We start from the raw sequence: 19,699 nt of genomic DNA, 5'->3' as shown, positions 1-19,699 counted from the left end.
TCCACATTCACAGGGAAGCAGTAGGTTGAATTCCTTATGTGGAACCTGACGATACAGAGAACTGACTTATGCTCAGGTTTTCAACTTCAAGGGAAAGAGGGTTTGGTTACCTAACCCCCAAGTCAATTATAATCACAAAATTGTGCAGTAATCACCATATCTAATTCCAGAAAATTCCCCTCTGCCACAGGAAACCCCATACTTACTGGCAGTCACTCTCCATTCCCCTAAGTCCCTAGCCCCTAGAAGCCATTTATCTGTTTTTGTTTGTTTTTGTCAATAGAGACAAGTCTACAGAGATTTGCCTGTTTGTGGCCTTAATATAAATCCGATTGTATAGTATGTGGCCTATGGGTCAGGCCCTTCTTGCAAAGTTTTCAAGGTCCCTCATGTTGCACCAAGTGTCAGTACTGCATTCCTTTTTATGGCTGAGTCTTACTCCTTTAAGTGGATATACCACACTTTGTCCATTTGTCAGTGATGGATATTTGCAGCGTTTCCAATTTTTTATTATTACGAATAGTGCTACTTTGAACATTCATATACAAGTTTTTGTGTGGATATACATTCTCATTTATCTTGGGTAGCAGTGAAGATTCTATTACGCGCCCTCTCCCTCTCCTCACCAAAACAGCCTCCTTCCGTCCCTCAAGCACCCCAGGCTTGTTCACACCTCAGGGCCTTTGAACCAGCTACTGCATCTCTCTGGAAGCTCTTCTGCAGATCTTCACACAGTTCCTTTCTTGTCAATCAGTTTAAATGTCAGCATCCAAGTAAGGCTTTTCCCAACCTGTGTAAGTCATTAGCTGCCCCCTTCCCTGCTTTCTTTTCATTACATCTATTTACATACTGTAATTTTTATTTCTCACTCATTTGTTCACTTACTTGTAGCCTATCTACCTCTTCTGAATACAAGCTCCATGAGGGCAGGGTCTTGTTTAGAACGATATTAGCTTCTCCCCAGTGCCTTGCAATAAGTCCCACATGGACTTATTGATTGGTACCTCCCAGCAAAGTTGACAAATACTTTCTATCTCCTATTATCTCTATGTTACAAATGAAGAAACTGAAAATAGGAGAAATGTCAAGAATTGACCTAAATATCACAAGTACGAGGAGATAAGCCGGCTGGGTCTAAAAGCTTCCTGATTCCCCAGCTCCCAGTCCTGTCCACACTTGCAAAGTGACTGTTCCGGGATTCCTCCGAGCCTGGCCAAGAGAGGAGGAGAGAAGGCAGCTTTGTGGACAGCCGCCAGTCTGACACCACCACGAGGCCTGGGCCTGGCGGAGGGGTAGGAAGAAAACACTCCCTCCAGTGAGACCTGGCCAGCAACACACGCTAAAGTGGCAGATCTCGCCTCACCTACAATGCCAAGGTCTCAGGTGAACCTCATTTCACAGCAATTCCAGCAGGGGCGGTGATCAATGAATTTCTTCCTGCCAGTTGCTGCTTTCATATAGCAATTCAATGAACCCCTCAATTCACCAAACAGGGAAGTTAGGGAGCGGAGGAGGCAGGATACACTTGGGTTGTAGCCTGGGTCTGTTATTTGCTAACTGGCACTGTGCGAATATGTGCAAACCCGGCAACCTTTCTGAGCCTCAGTTTCCTCACCTATAAACTGGATGATGCAATACCTCATTCTCTGACCAAAAGACAGATTCTCAGAGTCTGCATCTGATTAGTAAGTTGGAGAAAAAGGAACCCACAGGTTATACGACCTTGGACAACACACATAAGCTTCTGGCCCCTTACTTGCCTTATCTGCAAGTTTTCTGTGTGTTCTTCAGCACAAAATGTTAGTAGGTATTATGGGACAGAAGTCAAATGGGGTTTGAAGACTGAGTTACACCAAATTAAATAAGACTTTTTCCAGCAAGACTTCTCAGTGTCTTTAATCCACTTTTGTGCAAGGAGGACCTCTAAGAGGGGTGGAGGAGTGAGGCGATAGCCTTCCTAATCTTTATTGAATACAGGACAATGTGGAGTGGAATATCATGCTACCTGGTTTGGAAAATGCTTATAAAAGAAACTTGTTTGCAGGGGAGATGAAAAGGTACTTTTCCTGAGATCTAAGGGAACTCCCTTCCCTTTCTTTTCTTTCATTCACTGGGAAGGGAGGGCTTTTAAACAAGATTGTCAGCTTCTTCAGGCCTGCAGGAGACCCTCAGGGCATCTAGGACACTCAGGAAGGAGAGGCAGGTAACCTCTGTGATTGGTAACTGATTTTTTGTGATGCCCAAAATAAACCTTTGGGGCAGAATGAATTTAAGAATGGTATCAAGTCACAGGGGCCAATGCTGGCTTTGGGGTCAGATACGTAACGGGACCTTACACCTCAGCTCTGCCATTTGCTAGCTGTAGCTGCGTAAATGTGTGCAAACCACCTAATGCTCTATGCCTCAGTTTACTCATCTGCAACATGGATGACACAATACCTCCTCCGTAACCTATATGGGGTACTTGACGTTATGAAGCTTTTTTACACCTCCCACCATTAGCCTCTATGGCTGCCACCTGTGGTCTATGCAAAACATGCTTGGAGTGTGAGCATGGGACATGTGTGCCTGTAACCATGGACACCTGGGCCCAGGGAGCTCAGCCCTGTGCCTAGAGGAGAAGGATAAAGGCACAGGCGACAGCACGGCAGGAGGGTCACTCAGAGACAAGACCACAGACAGCACGGGGCTGGGAATCCCTAACACTATGTGCGAGCAGCCAGAGAAGGAGCATAAAGATTCGTGGGGGGTTGGGAGGCTCGGCTGCCTGTCTGCCTCCTTACATCCCAATCTCCTTGCCTGTGTGCCTGTGTGCCTGGCTCCCTGGGAGAGCAGCAATGGCCTGTAAAACCCACTGAGGACTCTAGACTCTCTTTACCCATCTGCCTGCATTGACAGTGAACCTGCCCACATGTACCTGTGGGCACTACAGCTAATATGAGGGTTGCTGATACAATACAGGAGATGCACATACCGAGAATCTGTCTTCAGGAAGAATTGACTTTATTCCCATCAGCAGCACAATCTCTGTTTAACAGCTAAGACCCAAGCCTGGAAAGGTAGGCAACTTTCCTAACGCCACACAGCTATGGTGTGTGGTCCGGTAAGATCCGCACACAATCCAAACCTGTTTGTCCTCCCCCAAAGCCCATAGGAACTGAATTAGTCACTGGTTTGCAAACAAAACACCTCTCCTATCCCTCAGCCCACACTGCATGCCACCCTGAGACTCAGACTGGATCACCCACACCGGAGCCTTCACACACACTGGACAGCAATGTGTGTGTGTCCCAGGTGCTGCAGAACCAAGAAGGCCCTGGGTCTCCCTTCAAGAGTTTCCACCCTTGCAAGACCTGCCTACCCGCCATGGGGTGACATCTCGGGGGCCATTTTTCTCAACCTCACCTCAAACCAGCTCTGTGGACGTATCCTGGAGGAAGAATGGCCAATGCAGATATTACATGCCAGAAGAACACACGAGCCCCTATATTCAGGCAGGGATGTTTTGAGTCCAGAAGGAATTGGGAAGTCGCAGTGGCTGCTACAAAGGAGGACATCAGAGCGGCCACATGGACAGCAAGTTTCCGGGCCCCAGTGAAAATGATCTCTATATCCACCTAACTTTCTATTTAGGATAAAAGGTCTGGTTCCCTGCTTCCATACCAGCAATGGAAAAGGCTTTTAAAATCACGGGGCTCTTTCTTCATTCCCATTGTACATGTTGGGGAAACTGACACCTAGAGGGAAGGAACTGCTTCAGGTGCCCTCATGTTCATGGCAGAACAGGGTCTAGTGTTCATGTCACCCTATTCTTTATGCCAACTTGTCAGACACCAGAGCCTAAGATGGGTTAAGTTTTTTAAATACCAAAAGAAAAAGACACAGGGTAAGTCTGTCCTTCACTTCCAAACTGACTATTCCCAGCTTATTTCAGAGTCTTCCCTCTGGGCCCACAGCTCACCGCCCTGCCTGTTCTCACAACCCAAATGCCGCAGGGACAAACAGGCTAAGGGGGGCAGCATCTCTCGGTCCCCAAAATCCACCAACCTAAGGCTATAGTGGAGCCCCAGCGACCTGCTCAATTCCCAGTTCAGCCACTCACCATTGGCGTGACCTTGAGCAAGTCACCAGCCCCCAGCGTCCCACCATCACCCCAGGGAAAGCTAGGGTAACTCCATGTGCCATGGGCACCACAGTGAGGATTAGAGGCCAGTTAACAGACATTGGGTAACAAGTGTAGCTGATGCCGGAGTGATTTCCCTATCTAAAGTTCTCCATCGGTCTCAACGGAGACCTTCCCATCTGTCAGGCACAATAGGTTCCCTGAACTATGAGACAAGGCCAAGCAATGCTGGTTCCCTGCCGATTCTCCAGTGAGTGCTGCCCTCCGTGACACCACCAGTCCTCACTAACGTGGCCGTAGGTTCGTAGAAACTTTCCCTTAAGTGAAATGACATATATGGAGAACAGGTCCGAGAGTAACGTCATTTTTGATGCCTGGGTTTTTTTTTTCCCTCTTAGGTTATAATGAACTGTTGTTATTCAAGGACCTTGCCATGATTACAAACTTTTCCCACCTGCACACAGATATTCCGATGGAGGCCCATAAACAACGAGCAGCTGCTTGAGAACCTGGCTCTGGCATCTGTCTGTGGGGTTTCATGTTGGGCCCATTATTTAACTGTAGACAAGTTAAAAAACCTTTCTGAGGCCCTCCCTAGTGGTGCAGAGGGTTAAAGTGCTGCACTAAGAAGCTAAAGCCACTTCCACATGAGTTTGATCCCCGCCTGCCCCGGAGATGACCACATGGTGTGGCAGACCTCTCCTGACCCGCCCGCTGCTCCCCTCAGCAGTGTACTTCGTAGATCTGCCTGTTTCTGCTCCTCACTCTGTCTCTGGTGAAGCCTCTCGCCATCCCTGAGCCTCTGGCCTGTACCCCAGTTCTGTATGCACAAATAAATAAATCTTTTTAAAAAAATTTTTAAAAATTAAAAAAAAAAAAACCTTTCTGACTTTGGTTTCTCACATCTAAAATGGGAATCAGCACACCTAACTCATAGGCTCACAGTGAGAACTAATGGGAAAATGTGTGTGAATTCAAGGATCCCCCTTAAGAGTAGCCAAAAATAACAACTCGGTATATGCCCCAAGGTCAGCCCTTTCTGTCAAGAAAGAAAGCAACAGTGGTGGATAAAAGTGCTGCAATGGGATTAAAGTGATGCTGAGTGACAAGTTGATTCTGTCACAGATGAGTTGAACACACTGAAGCATGAAGTCACCCCTTTCTCAGGCTCAGCGTCCCCATCTGCAAACACAGGGTCAGGCTGGTGGTGACCTTCCAGCTCTGAGTAGGAAAGTGTGCTGCCTTGGCTTGGGAGCTGCCCTGAGGATGTACATGTGAAGTTTGAAGTTCTGTCTCTACGGCAGTGTGATCTTGGGGGTCATGCTGCACCTCCCTGAACCTCAATTTCTATATCCATAAAATAGGACTTAAATAGGAGTCAGAGTAAGGGACTGGTATAATCATTTGGATCAATGCCTGGAAGTGGTCAGGGCAGGGACAACTCAGCAGTGGTGGGTGGTTTTAATATCACTATTGATGCCACTTTAGAAGGACCCCATTGCCCTTTAGGGAGAGGAGTATGGTGCTCCTCTTACAGCTACTCTGTGTCCATTTCAAGCATGATCACTGATGACAATAAAGCTTTGATGAGGATAGCAGCCATCCCGAGGACCCACCTACAGCACAAGGGTGGACAGTCCAGATTCCCGTGATTCCAGGTCAGTCTGAAGGAGGCGGCAGTCATCTGTCCCTCCCCACCCTGCCTAGAAGCAGCCCTACAGGGCTGCAGCTATGTCCTGTCAAGGTAACCAGGCAGCCTACTAGAAGGAGCAGTGACATCCAGGCATGCCCTCAGCAAAGCCAGGTTTTGGCAATTTGGGTCTGGGGAAACTGTTTTCCTGTTCATTCCTAAATAATTGGCCAAATAATTGGCCAACTAATAATTGGCCAAATAATTGGCTGGTTCACCAGAGCCTGCCCCGCTAAAGGACAGAGCCTATCTGTCCCGGACTGGTCAGACCCTTTCAAAGCTACCCAGAGCCTCCCTGGGAGACGAGCCTGGGACAGACAGTGAACTCCGTTCTTTTCTGGGGAGACAATGCTGCAGGCCCTGCTACCTGCCTGACAAGGCTATTGTGACTGGTAGAAAAGGGCTTTGTGAGGACAGAAGGAGCCTGCCCTTCAATGAGCCCTTTATGTCTGTGCTCCCAGCATGCTCCTTGCCAGCATTGGGGTGCCCCACCCCCTCCTAGAACAAATGGGGGGCCTGAGGCCCAGAGAGGGTATGCAAGGCTCTCCAGCTCAGCCAGCTGCCCAAAGTTTAAAACTCGCTTAAATCTGAAAAGCCCTATCTCAAAGCCCAGGGTGAACTCAATATGTCTTTGACCCTGGGCCCTGATCCCACAGTTCACACACATCCAAAGTACATGTATTAAGGAACACCTGTGCTTCCGTCTCTGAAATCTGGGCTCAGCTCTGGCACAAAGGACCTGTAACCTACACATCGACTCTGATTTCAAAAGGCCAGGCCAGCAAGAAACATCCCACAGCTCTTCTCTTAGATCCTTGGAAGAAGAGCTGAATACAGGTAGCAAGAGAGTGAGGTTTGTACCCCCACTGGCTTTGGAGACAGATGCTGGGCCTGACCAGCAGCAGGTCTCTTTGGTAAGAGAAAAGAAAAAGTAGTTCACACCCTCCCTCTCAGGTAGTACAGATGCTTTCCCAAGGCTCATCGGGTAGATTCTGGCTTCTCTGGGTTCTAGGACTAGCCCCAGAGATAGCCCCCTCCATTGCACTATGGTGCCACACCCCTTCAGAGATAGAGATCCATAAAGTTGGCCATGTACTGCTGGCAGTACTCTTGAGATGTGGTCACCCTTGACAATATCTGTGGTTTTCCTTTCCTTCTAGCCTCTGCCTTGTCTACCTTACCCAGGATCACAGGTGGTACACACACGTGCCACCCCCACCGCACAAACACAGGCACCTATTCACACACTGTGTGTCTTATGCGACAGATGAAGAAGTCGGTCCCACAGGGGAATGACATGCTGAAAGCCCCTGGCCAGTGAGAGGAAGTGTGGAGACCCCCCAAAGGGAGCACTATGGACGCATCTGGAGGGCAAGTTTGGGGAAGAGGGCAGCGCAACCCCATGCTAATTTCCATTCCTTGTAAGACCTTGGGGACAAGTTCTTCTGAGTATTTAAAACTGGCTTTTCTATTCCTATATAAAATGTTCACAGGAGGGAAGCCCGCGACAGGTGTAGAAGCTTTTTGTGCTGAGCTTCTAACTTCAACCAACTCTGTAAATTATCTCCACATTGGCCAGAAAACTGCCCCTCTCCTGCGCTGCTGCGGCCCATCACCCTGTCACTGGGGACGAAACTGGGTGCTGACCCGTGTCGCGCAGGAGCAGCGCCCAGCCCGGCCCGCCCCTCGCCTCCTGCCCGGGGCGCAGGCGGTGACTCCCTGGCCGGCGGGAGCCTCGCCGCGCCGGGAGGGTGTGCGCCCCTCGGCGGGTAGCGCAGCGCCAGCGCCAGGCCCCCCAGCCCCGGAGTTGCCCAAGACGCGGGTGACTCCTCCCCGGGGACCCTCCCCCTCGGGGCGCGTCATTCTCCCCACCCTCGAGACCCGACCCCGGCGGCTGCTCGCGTGTCGGCCACCTGCTCCGCAGCCTGGAGCCCCAGCCGGCAGCTCGCGCGTCGCTGTGCGCGCCCAGGTCCCGATGGAGCTGCGGGCCGATAACTCCAGCTGCGAGAACGGTGCGTTTGGCTGGGAAAATAGGGGTGGAGACCGGGGGGACTGGGGGGCTGGGGAGACCCGGGCTGCGAGGTGGGATTTCCAGCGCGGCATCTCGCGCCGCGCCGTCCCCTCCCCGGGCCTTTCCTTTGAGCCCTTTCCTGCCAGGAGCCCCAAAACTGAAGAAGGGGGAGTGTCAGCACTAGCTGTCCCCCGCCCGGTTGTGGGACTCCTCTTAGAAAGGAGCCAGCAGAGTTCTGGCGGACCCCCGCCCATCTTTGGAGCTTTGGAGGTGTGGTAGCTTGGGGGGGGGGGTTAGTAAAAGGAACTGAGGGGGAGGGCAGTGGGTAGGGGGTGGGTTCTGTTTTGGTTTTCGTTTGAGCCCTGGGGTGAGGGTGGCAGGTGTTGTGAACACCGCAGCCTGGGCTTTGAGCAGAAGCCTCTTCTCCAAGGAGTGGTTGGCCTGGTTCTCCCGGCCTCAAGCTCCTGCTGTACGGAAAGCAGCGAGTAATCCTCGCTCTTCGCCCCAACCCCTGCAGCTCTCCAACAGGACACCCTCTGTCCTGGGGGCCAGCCCTGCGCACCCCCTTAGTGCAGTGCGGGGGTCTCAGGAGTCGCGTCCTGGAGTCGCGTCCTGACGAGCGCCCTGCGTCCACACCTCAGCCGCTTCCATAATAGGCACAGCGTATTACAGTTTTCCTACCCTTTCTGCTCAACTGTTGCTCCTATGGTGATCACTCCTCTTTCAGGGGTTCTGACTTTTGCTCTGCAGTCTAACTTGCGTCTCTGAGGAGGTGGGTCAGCCAGAGCTTCACTATGCCGCCATCTTGCCGGACGCCCCGCGCTTCGTTTTTTCAATATAAAGTTACTTCCGGTTTTAGCATCATCCCAGGTCTGGCAGCCTCTCTGAGGTGCATGACAGACAGGAAAAATGGGCGCAGAGACCCACCGCCCCCAAACCCACACATACCTTTTAGAAAAAAGAGAGAAGGAACGCTGTCAGGAAAAGATATGGAAAGGCTGTTGGCTTGGCGCGGAGCTCTTAGCATTGATGCGGCGGCCCCCTCTCCTCGCGTGAAATCACCCTTCAGCTAACTCTAGCAGTACTCTGGAGGTACAGAGGCTCTGGAGATTCTCATGATTGGCTCGAGGAAATGCAATGGGGAAATAAAACAGAAAGCAAGGACTCTTCTTTTCTAAAATCTGTGCTGGAACTAAAAGGCCCAATTCTTTCCTAGGTCCATCTTCATGTGCAACCCCTGGTGGATTTGCAGCCTGTGGGATGTCCCTGTTTCTCTAATTTCTTCTCCCATGAGGCTTCAAAACCAGCCACTCGGGTGCTGGCTGGCTTTGGCTTCCTGACCAACCAGGCGGCCCATTTTCAGCCTCTCCTTCCCTTGGGGAGGAATGTTTCCCTGGTGTAGCACATTCTGAAAGAGAGGCAGGAGGCTTCAGGCCCTCTTGCAGCTAAGCCCTTTCTTGGGAATTGGAACTCCTTTGGCCATTACTCCTCAATATTTTTCTTTTTACCCCCATGGGAGAAAGGGGCTCATGCAAATTGCAGAGCCCCTTGGATGCTTCAGGCCTCCCCCAACGGCCACACCCACAGCAAGCCCTTTGCCTCTGCCTGCCAGAGAGGCAAGCAAGTCAGGGGAGCAGGGGCGGGGCAGGGCGTGGGAACAGACTTGCCCTTCCTCTTGGGAGTAGCCTGCGTTGGCCCACAGCCTCCCAGGTTCTGGCTCACTTCCTGAACCCCGGGAACTCCCCGGATTCGACTCTTATCCAACCTGGAGAAACAGGAGTGAGCGGTCAGGACAAGTGTGATGAGAATCTGAGCTGGCTTCTTGTCTCATCTCCTGATTGTGACACTGGTATTAGAAAGAGCTCCCCACCAAACAGACACAGGAGTGTCCCCGGGAGGGTCCAGACCCAACTGTGTACCAGGTATTTGTGTGACTCAGGCAAGTCCTTCACCTACCCAGCACCTCAGCCTCCATAGCTGGAAGTAAGAGGGTTAGATGGGCTGCCTTCAAGATCTCTCCCAATTTATGCTTAGTGAGATAAGCCAGAAAGAAAAACAAAAATACCAGATGGTTTCGCTCATAGTAGGAGTATAATGGACCAGGCGAGAAAATAATAATAATGATGAACAGCCATATACCAGAGACATTTTGTGGGGGTGGAGTGGGGAATGGGATCAAAAACGTGGGGTGGGGGGAGAAGGAAAAAATAGACCTCTCCCAGTGCTACAAGCTGTGCTCTATGCCAAGAAAGAAAGGTATCATGTTCCACCATGGTGCCCCCCCTGTGTTCCAGGTATGCCAAAGCCAGAGCCACCTGACTTGGGACTTCAGGGGCCTGCTAGCACTAGAGTTCTTGTTCTGAGGAAAAGTTGCTGACCAGGCTTCCAAAGGACCCTGGGTCTTTGTGACAGTTTGATAAAGACCTTCTACCAGAGGGGTCATAGTCTCAATTCTCTGTAGACATCAAGCACTAAAAGTGCCAGTGAGGGGCCCTCCCTGGTGGCACAGCGGGTTAAAGCACAGCACTATGAAGCTATCCACAGCCACTGCAGCATGAGTTCAATCCTTGCCCCCGAGGTGACCCACATGGTGCAGCAGACCTCTCCTGTCTTGCAGGCTGCTCCCCTCTGCAGGGTACTTTGTCAGTCTGCCTGTTCTGCTCCCCACTCTCTCTCTCTGGGGAATCTTCTCACCGCCCCTGCACCTCTGGCCTGTTCCCAGTTCTGTATTCATAAATAAATAAATCTTAAAAAAAAAAAAAAAAAGGTGCCAGTGAGCCTGTAGGAACCTGGGGGACTGCACAGAGCATGTCCTATGTCTCTCAAGGCAAGCAAAAACCCTTCACCCCTCAAGTCTTGAATTTTCATGGGAGTTCTGATTGTTAAATGTTGGTAGCAAATTCATCTTTTTACATAAAACTCAAAGAGGGCAACTGAGCCTCCCTTCCCCCGCTGCCTGCTTCAAGGGGCTGTGAGGCACAAGTGTTGGCATCAGGTGAGCTTGCAGTCCAATGTCTGCCTTTTGTGCTTAGCTCCAAGGTAGCCTCAGGCCAATCGCTGAACTTCTCAGGGCTCAGGTGTCTCCACCTAAACCAATGGACATGGTCATTGTGTCCATTTGCTAGAGAGATAGGAATGCCCACAGAAAGCCCAGAGAGGGAGCCATGTGGTTGCTGTCCCTGGGGGCTTATTGGCTCTGCTGTGAACTTGCCCAGCTTCACTCTTCTTGAGGGTCTGCCCCCCAGGCCCATGCTTATCCTGTTGTCATTGGCATTTGTACCAGAAGAGCAGGCTGGCTCTGGGCATGCTGGAGGGTTCAGACTCTCGGGCAGTCTAGGGCTTGGAAAGCAAACTGAAGGTAGATCCTGTCTGGGATGGTGGGGACATCCCCAGTGCCCCCAGCCATTGGCCACACACACCAGAGATCTTGGAAGTAAGGCTCTGACAAATGGGGTGCTCGTGGTAGTCATCTTTGTGCCCACATACTCATGTTCCCCCCAGAGCTTTGTAGTGGTGGGAATTAGGGCTGTGGAATGAGCTGGACCCTGCAGGGGGAGAGTCCTTCCTGATCTGGAGCTACCACACCCTGGGCTGGAGGTTAGGAGGATAACCTGCAGGCCAGGAAGCTGGATTCTGTGAGCTGTGAGAGCTTGAGGTGTGGGACATGAGTTGAGCTCAGTGGTTTCACCTTGAGACAGGGAGTCAGATGTTCCGAGTCCTTAGGCCAAGTACTTGACTTCTCATGGGCTCCATTTCCACATCTATGCTGTGGGAAATAAAGGCAGCACTCACATGGAAGGTAGATGTAAGAATTGGATGAGTTCATGCACACAGAGCCCCTAACTGATGTCACTAAACCAAAGGCTTGCATACAGGCCAACACCAAGGGACCAGGTTTTGAGAAAAAAAGAAGCTTTATTGCTAATCAATTGGTAAGGAGGCAAGTGGTTAGCTCAAATATGATGTTAAGAAAGATGAGGTTAGGCCCTCCCTGGTGGCGCAGCAGGTTAAAGCACAGCACTAAGAAGCTAAAGCCACTTCAGCATGAGTTCGATCCCCGCCCCGGAGGTGACCTCTCCTAGCAGGCCCACTGCTCCCCTCAGCAGTGTGCTTCGACAGTCTGCCTGTTCTGCTCCCCAATCTTTCTCTGGTGAAACCTCTCGCCACCCCTGAACCTCTGGCCTGAACCCCAGTTCTATATGCACAAATAAGTAAATCTTTTAAAAAAAAAAGAAAGATGAAGTTATATAGGTTCTGAGAACAAAGAAATTAAATTTTATTGTCTAAGGAGTGGGCTAAGGACAGTGTGAACTTAGCTTAATGTGTAGAGGGAGCAGTGTTCGGGGCTGTCTTCAGATAAATGCAATTTGGAATTTCTGTCAGTGGGTCCCTCGGGTCTGGATAGCTCCCGCCCTCTGCATTTGTGTCTCCAGCTCCAGTTGACCTGGGGCTCAGCTCAAGGTTAGTCACTTCTGCACATGCTCACATTGTATTATTTACTTGTTAATTTCCAGGCTCTGCTGTAACCAAAGCAGGAATTTGAATCAGTATTTTAAAAGCAAAGGAATGTGCTTAGGCTGCCTCTCTCACCATGGTCTTCCCATTCAGGGTCCCTGATCAGCCTCTACTGCTCCTCCCAGCAAGTCTTGTGCCAGATCCTCAGGGACCCCAGCTCTGAGACACCCAGCAATGGCACCGTTCTCAGCTGGCAGGAGAAGTTCTGGAAGAGCTACAGCTTCTATGTGGGCCTGGGCCTGGCCTTCCTCTCCAGCTTCCTCATTGGCAGCAGTGTCATCCTCAAGAAAAAGGGCCTTCTACGACTGGTGGCCACAGGGGCCACCCGGGCTGGTAAGCAATTCGGGGACGGCAGGGCCGGGGGTGCTGAGCCCCTCCATGGGGTTACAGCTGCAGGGTGGGAACGTGGCCCAGCAACACAGAAGACTCCTTGTTGACCCTGTGGGATCCCACCCCAGCAGTAGAGCTTCCCGATCGCCCAGTGCTCTGGGGTTCATGCCAGTGTCTGGCATGAAGAGTGGAGACCCTCAGCGCCAAGAAGCAGAAACTCCAGGTCTGGTTCTCGTTCAGGATCTCATCCACCCACCTCAGCATCATTAAGGAACTACAGCATGGGAACACAGTCCCTGTCCAGACAAAGTCACACGCCAGGGTGACCTCACTTGCTATCAAATAGAGCTCCCCACCGGCTGCTAAAGAATCATTGAGTGTCTACAGGGATTTGCTTGTTAGTCAGATAAGATGTGTATCCATGAAGCCATTTTTAAAACAAAGAAATTTACTCAACAGTTGGTTTGTTGCTCATCTTGCAGAGTGTGCCTGCCTCGTGCCAGGACCCGGTTAGACCTGAGGGATGCCGAGCCCGATTATGTTCAGGGGAGAGCGGGAAGAGAAGAGGGCCATGGGTCTGTTGTGTTAAGTGCCATCATTGGAGGATGATGCTGTGGGAGAATTCTGGAAGTGCTGTGAAGCTCAGATTTGGAGGGAGGTGGGGAGTTTTCGGTAAGAGGTGACCTGGAGGTTGAGGCCTACGTGATGAGGAGATATGAGGCAGAGGGAACAATGAGGGTATGATGTTCTGACAGCAAGAACAGACAGCACCGCAGAGGGTGAGAGCATGAGCCATACCAGAACTTGAGCAGGGTTCACGATGACTTATGCTTGAGGACTTGCCGTGAATAGGGGAGCGGTGGATGTGGGGTTAGAGCCAGAGGAGAAAGGGTCCTGAACCAGGCTTCAGATTCTGAGTGCAGCTGGAGGAGGCAGAAAGGTTTTGACCAGAGAATCAGCCATCGGGTTCACAATGAGAGCAGGCTGGCCGCAGGGCAGGACGTGGGTCAGGGACAAGACTGGAGGGTGGGAAGCTGTTGGAGGAGAGAGAACTGGGACTTGGGAAACAGCCATGGTGGTAGAGGCACGTGGTGGAGGCCATACCTGGCTTCTGAAAGGAGAACTGACTGGGTTTGGTGTCACCCGACCTCACAAGCGGGGGTGGGGAGGGTGGAGGGTGGCCGGGGTTGGGGGGGGAGCCCAGGATGACTCAACTTTCTGATTTGGGCAACCAGTGAGCTCCCGGGCCATTTCCTGAGATGAAAAATGCAGGAGGAGCAGTTGCTGGGATGGAGATGTGTTCACGGGTGAGCATGTTCAGGTCAAGCCTCTGTGGGCCTTGGGGTTTGGAAGCAGGCTAAGTGGGGCTCCAATTCTAGCTCCTCCATTCTTGGTGATATGGTCCTGGGCCAGGCCAGTGGCTTTTCTGTGCCTCAGTTTCCTCACCTGTAAAATGGAGCTAAGAATAGTTCCCATCTCCAGGAAGGCCATGAAGATGTGAAGTGTGTTTGACCCCAAGGTGTTGGGGTTTTCTCAGTGGGGGTACCTGGTAGGCAGTTGGCTACCCAAGTCTAGGGCCTGAAATGTAGAGCTGGCAGGGGCTTATGAAGCCAGCCACAGTGGGCATTGCTGCCTTGTTCACTTCCAGACATGTTTTTGAGATGCCAGAGACTGCCCAAAGTGCCAGGAAAAGCTCTGCTTTTTTGTGTTACGGTAGTGGACAGGAAAGTGTCACTGACCATTAATTGGGTTGTTGGGTAAGTCATGACTCATTTTTGCTTAAAAACAGAAAAAATAGGGACTCTTCCTGGTGGCTGAGCGGGTTAAAGCGCAGCACGGCAAGCTGGCTGCAGCCCTTCACTGCAAGTGTGATCCCCCACCCCGGAGGTGGCCCACATGGCGTGGCAGACCGCTCCTGACCCACCCACTGCTCCCCTCAGCAGCGCACTTCATCAGTCGGCCTGTTCTGCTCCCCGCTCTGTCTCTGGTGAAGCCTCTCACCACCCCTGCACCTCTAGCCTATCCCCTAGTTCTGTATACATACATACATAAAATCTTTTTTAAAAAAAGAAATACTCTTAAAAATAAAAAAGAAATAGAGAGAGAGGCTCTGTGCACATCAGAATTCCTCTCTTAAAAAAAAAAAAAAACAGAAAAATTACATCATGACTTTCCGGCAACCCAATAGAATGACAGCATCTCTGGAAGCTATTTCAGTATCTTCTGAGATTTCGACCCTCACATAAAATGATCTCAAAGCTTTTTACTTTTATGGCAATTTCTGATGCTGTAGGAACAAGTGCGACCATTTAGTGAAGGAACAGTCCCAAAGGGCAATATGCACTGTTCGGGTTTTCACAAAGCTTCGCTAAAGCCACCCCTCCCCATCCTCGTCATCTTCCGCAGCGCTGATATCACTGCGTGCTGACTCCTTGCACCATAGATCAAAGCAGACACAATCCCTAGCTTTGTGGAGCTTCCCTTCTCAGGGGGCAATGGCAGAAAATAAACAACCCATTCACACGACTAGTGATAAGTGCCAAGAAGAAGAGCTTGTGCTATGAAAGAGACCCCCAGGGGGACAGGACAGAGACAGGGACTCAGGGAGGTATCTCAGTGGCAGCCACAGTGAGGGACCTTTCGAGAAAGCGAAGATTTAGGCAAATTCCAGTGAGGAGACTTGTGGGCCCAGAGAAAAGAATGTGCACAGACCTTTAGGCCTATGAAAATCACTCAGCATCCTCTTTGAAGATCTCAACACCTGAGCAGCTAGTTGGTAGTAGCTAGCTGGTAGTAAGAAGCTGGCAGAAGACCAGCTGCAGGGGCCAGCGGCCCTTGGTTCACTATAAGGTGGGGGCCACATCATTGCTTCATTCTTAAATGCCCCCAGGCTGCTCTGGGAGGGGCTGATTAGAAAGGGTGACATTGGGGCCACAGGACCCTGAGGCAGCCAAGAAGCCTCCCCCAGTTAAGACAGAGTGGCACGTGGGGGTGCGGTGGTGGCAGTGAGGTGGGCACAGTGTTATTATTATTATTATTATTTTTGGAGACAGAATCAGCAGGATGGGCTGGATGCAGAAGGCGGGGCAGGGGAGGGGGCGTTGGGGGGTGCAGGGATGATGCCCTGGTTTCTGGCTGAAGTCACTGGGTGTGAGGAGGTTCTATGAGTTTCACTTGATGGATTGGTGATTTAAAATAGACTGTTCCCAGACATTTAAAAGGATGAAATCATGACATTTGAGTGAACCTAAGTGAAATATTACAGAAACTGAGAGAGTTGCCATAGGGTTTCTTTAATTTGGGGAATATAAATCACCCACGAAAACAAACTAACAAATCACAACAAAAAGAACACTTACATTGTGAGGAGATGGAGCTTACCAGCAGGGAGGGGCTGGGGGTGGGGAGGGACTGGAGGTGGGATAGGGTACCTGTGATAGGGATCTTGGAGCATCAGTGGAGACAAACAGGCATGATGCACAAAAAGCAAGTGCACGTTAGGGTATGAAGTTGTCAAACACATGTTTTTGTGTGGCAAATTGGTAAAACTTTAATGGGGAATAAAATAAAATCAAGAGTCCATTTGGGACGGAGCTTGCGATGTCTTTGTAAGCTGGCTGGCTCTGCAGGGGAACTCAGAAAAAAGGTCAGGAACCACGTGAGGAGAGGGGTGCCTGCATTGGATGTTGTGTCAAACATGGGGAGAGGCTGGACTCCCCCAGGAGAGGCCCGGGCAGCAAGCCCCCAGAGCTCCCCAAGGGCAACATACATTGACTCTTTAGCGCCAGGGGCGGGAGTGGCTGACAAGCAGTTGGGACAGCATGGCCGAGCGCTAACTCTCTGTCCCTTCTCCCGACAGTGGACGGAGGCTATGGCTACCTGAAGGACACGATGTGGTGGGCTGGATTTCTCACCAGTAAGTGGCTCTTTCTACTGACCCAGTGAACTGTGGTGGCAGAGGCCAGATGACAGGAGGCAGACAAGGCACCACTGTGTCTGTGGTAGAAAGTAGGAATCAAGGCCCACAGTGCTGGGGGAAACCACAGAATTTGCAGGTGGAGCATCTTACTTGGTTCAGGTCACTTTGTCCATCTTTCATCTGCAAAGCAGATTCGGACAGAGCTGGTTGGTGAGAAAGGTGTCTTTCACAGCTTCCTGCAACCAAGGGAAATGGTAGCCACCCATAGGATCCTCTTGGATAGCAACTTGGGTGGGGCTGGGCCCCCTCAGGCCCTTTCCCTATTGTTGACTCACTTAGAGTACACCTTCCTGCTACTGAAAATTTGCCCAAATTTTTAGTCACACATCCAGCTTTGAAGTCCTAATTCTTCCAGATGAAAATTTGCTATACATCTTTCCTTGGGAAGTTAGCTAATCTTCCATTAATGGTGCTTGAGCCAGGTTTGAGCCCAATCTAGGCCAGCACAACATGTTCCAGCTCATGCTCCACCAGTAGAGACAGAAAAGGCCCCGCAGGAGTTTCCACCCTGATAACCCAAATGCAGAAAGTATGGCTCCTTTGGGACTATCCTTTCAGTCTGGACTTCCCACAGTTCCACTGAGAAAATGGTCTGACGGGTCCATTGGTACCGAGAGAACAAACAACATGACTATTTCTTTGAACTTTCTAGAGCTCACCTTGAAGGGACAGACCATGTATTGGCAGTCCATGAAATATACTTATATGTACCCAGACTAAAGGCCAAGAAGTTTGTACCCACAAGTGTGTCCTGTGGCTTGGACTCTGGCTCAGCTTCCCTGAGATGTGTAAAACAGGACAGTTCAGGTCTGGTCCTGATCAGATGCCCTAGGCTGTTAAGGCATGGAAGCCTATGGAACATGGACTGGACTTGCTCATGGGCTGGGGATGGTGTTGGGATCTCACTAGCTGCCTCTCTCCCTTTATTCCCCAGTGGCCGCAGGAGAAGTTGCCAACTTCGGGGCCTACGCATTTGCTCCTGCGACAGTCATCACACCCCTGGGAGCGCTGAGTGTCCTCATTAGGTCATTGTCACCTCTTGCTCGGGCTGTTTGGTTTGTTTATTGGGGGGGGGGAGGTTGTTTGTTGCAAGGTGGGCAGGGGAAATCAGAGACTGGGCAGGGGGTCCCTAGCTCCAGAATGAGGTGGAGTGCTATCCAGACCTTTGGGCCCTTGGATTGCTTGCTGTCCATGGCTTCAAATCTCTGGGGCTGAACTGGGCCATAGGCAGGCCAGGCGCAGAACATCTGAAGGGCCTCCACAGGTGAGCAGAAGGTGACCTTATGTTTTGCTGACCTGACAGCAGAGGCATGAAATTACAAGCCTACACTGTAGACTAGCACTCCTTGATCTTGACCTTCAGCTCTGTCTTGTAGTTATAACACCATGGGCAAGTCACCAAAGCATGGTAATCCTCAGTTTCCTTATCCACTAATTGGGGGTGCTGATAATACCTACCTGGAGGCATTGTTTCAAGTGTCTTTGAAGGTGAAGGCTCTTCTACCTTTTTTGCTTTTTTTACTACTTCCAGTTTCTAAAATAAGGAAATTCACGTGCATGTTGGTTTCTCCACTGCACCCTGAAGCCCTGCGCAAATAAGTCTCTGTTTCATACATTTTGGGGTCTCAGAAAGTACCCACATGTGGAAGGAGGGCGTCTTCTCCCAGTGCACTGGCCCAACCCCATCGTCAGGGGTGCTGGGGCCACTGTGGCCACTTAAAGCCCTCTCCCCATACCCACGCACAGTGCCATCCTCTCCTCCTACTTCCTGAACGAGCGCCTGAACCTGCTGGGGAAGCTGGGCTGTGTGATCTGCGTGACCGGCAGCACGGTGATGGTGATCCACGCGCCCGAGGAGGAGAAGGTCACCACCGTCATGGAGATGGCGTCCAAGATGAAAGACACAGGTGAGCCAGCCGGTGCTTCAGCCCGAGTGGCAGCAGGTGTGACGGGCTCAATGCTGCCCCAGGGAGAGGGCAGCTTCTGACAGAAAGTTGGGTTGGCACCACGGCCAACTCACAGGTTTCTGGCCTGGTATCTGTGGATGCCATCTTTGAAGTGTTCTAATTTTTTTAAAAAAAGATTTATTTATTTATGCACATAGGACTTGGGTACAGGCCACAGGTGCAGGGGGTGTGAGGGGATTCACCAGAGACAGAGTGGGGAGCAGAACAGGCAGACTGTCAAAGTACACTGCTGAGGGGAGCAGCGGGAGGGTCAGGAGAGGTCTGCCACGCCATGTGGATCTCCTCCCGGGCAGGCGGGGATTGAACTCATGCGGAAGTGGCTTTAGCTTCTTAGTGCTGTGCTTTAACCTGCTGCACCACTGGGGAGGGCCAAATCCCAAGTCTTTATGGCGCCCCCTGTTGCCATGGGTGCTCGTTATTTGCTCCATTACACCGGCTCTTTCCCCGACCCACAGGGTATGTCGTGTTTGCTGTGCTTCTGCTGGTGTTCTGCCTCATCCTCATTTTCATCGTTGCCCCCCGTTATGGGCAAAGGAACATTCTGGTCTACATTGTCATCTGTTCAGTGATCGGGGCCTTTTCTGTATCTGCCGTCAAGGGTCTGGGCATCACCATCAAGAACTTCTTCCAAGGGCTGCCGGTGGTGCGGCACCCCCTTCCCTACATCCTGTCCCTCATCCTGGCCCTTTCGCTCAGCACTCAGGTCAACTTCCTCAACAGGGCCTTGGACATCTTCAACACCTCACTGGTGTTCCCCATCTACTACGTGTTCTTCACCTCTGTGGTGGTGACCTCCACCGTCATCCTCTTCAAGGAGTGGCACAGCATGTCTGCCGTGGACATTGTGGGCACCCTCTCTGGCTTTGTCACCATCATCCTGGGTGTGTTTATGCTCCATGCCTTCAAAGACCTGGACATCAGCCGGGCCAACTTGCCCCACATGCACAAAAATCCCACCCCAGCTCCCACCCCAGAGCCCACGGTCATTCGGCTGGAAGACAAGAATGTCCTGGTGGACAATATAGAACTCTCCAGCACCCCATCGCCAGAAGAGAAGCCCAAAGTCTATATAATCCACTCATAA

At 51.3% G+C, this 19,699-nt stretch overlaps 1 protein-coding gene across 1 annotated transcript; it reads left to right on the top strand.

Annotated features, from left to right (window-relative positions):
* The first annotated feature begins 7,080 nt into the window (after positions 1-7,080).
* Positions 7,081-19,699, top strand: NIPAL4 (NIPA-like domain containing 4). Its single transcript, XM_004689534.1, is given in 9 exon segments — positions 7,081-7,130; positions 7,613-7,662; positions 7,665-7,715; positions 7,718-7,825; positions 12,433-12,672; positions 16,529-16,585; positions 17,583-17,673; positions 18,395-18,555; positions 19,071-19,699. Coding segments are annotated over 9 exon segments (1,437 nt in total).

The sequence above is a fragment of the Condylura cristata genome, unplaced genomic scaffold (assembly GCF_000260355.1).
Source record: "Condylura cristata isolate star-nosed mole 26May11 unplaced genomic scaffold, ConCri1.0 scaffold00026, whole genome shotgun sequence".
NCBI lineage: Eukaryota > Metazoa > Chordata > Mammalia > Eulipotyphla > Talpidae > Condylura > Condylura cristata.
Note: the sequence above shows the minus strand (reverse complement) of the source record. Positions and strands in the feature narration are given on the sequence as shown.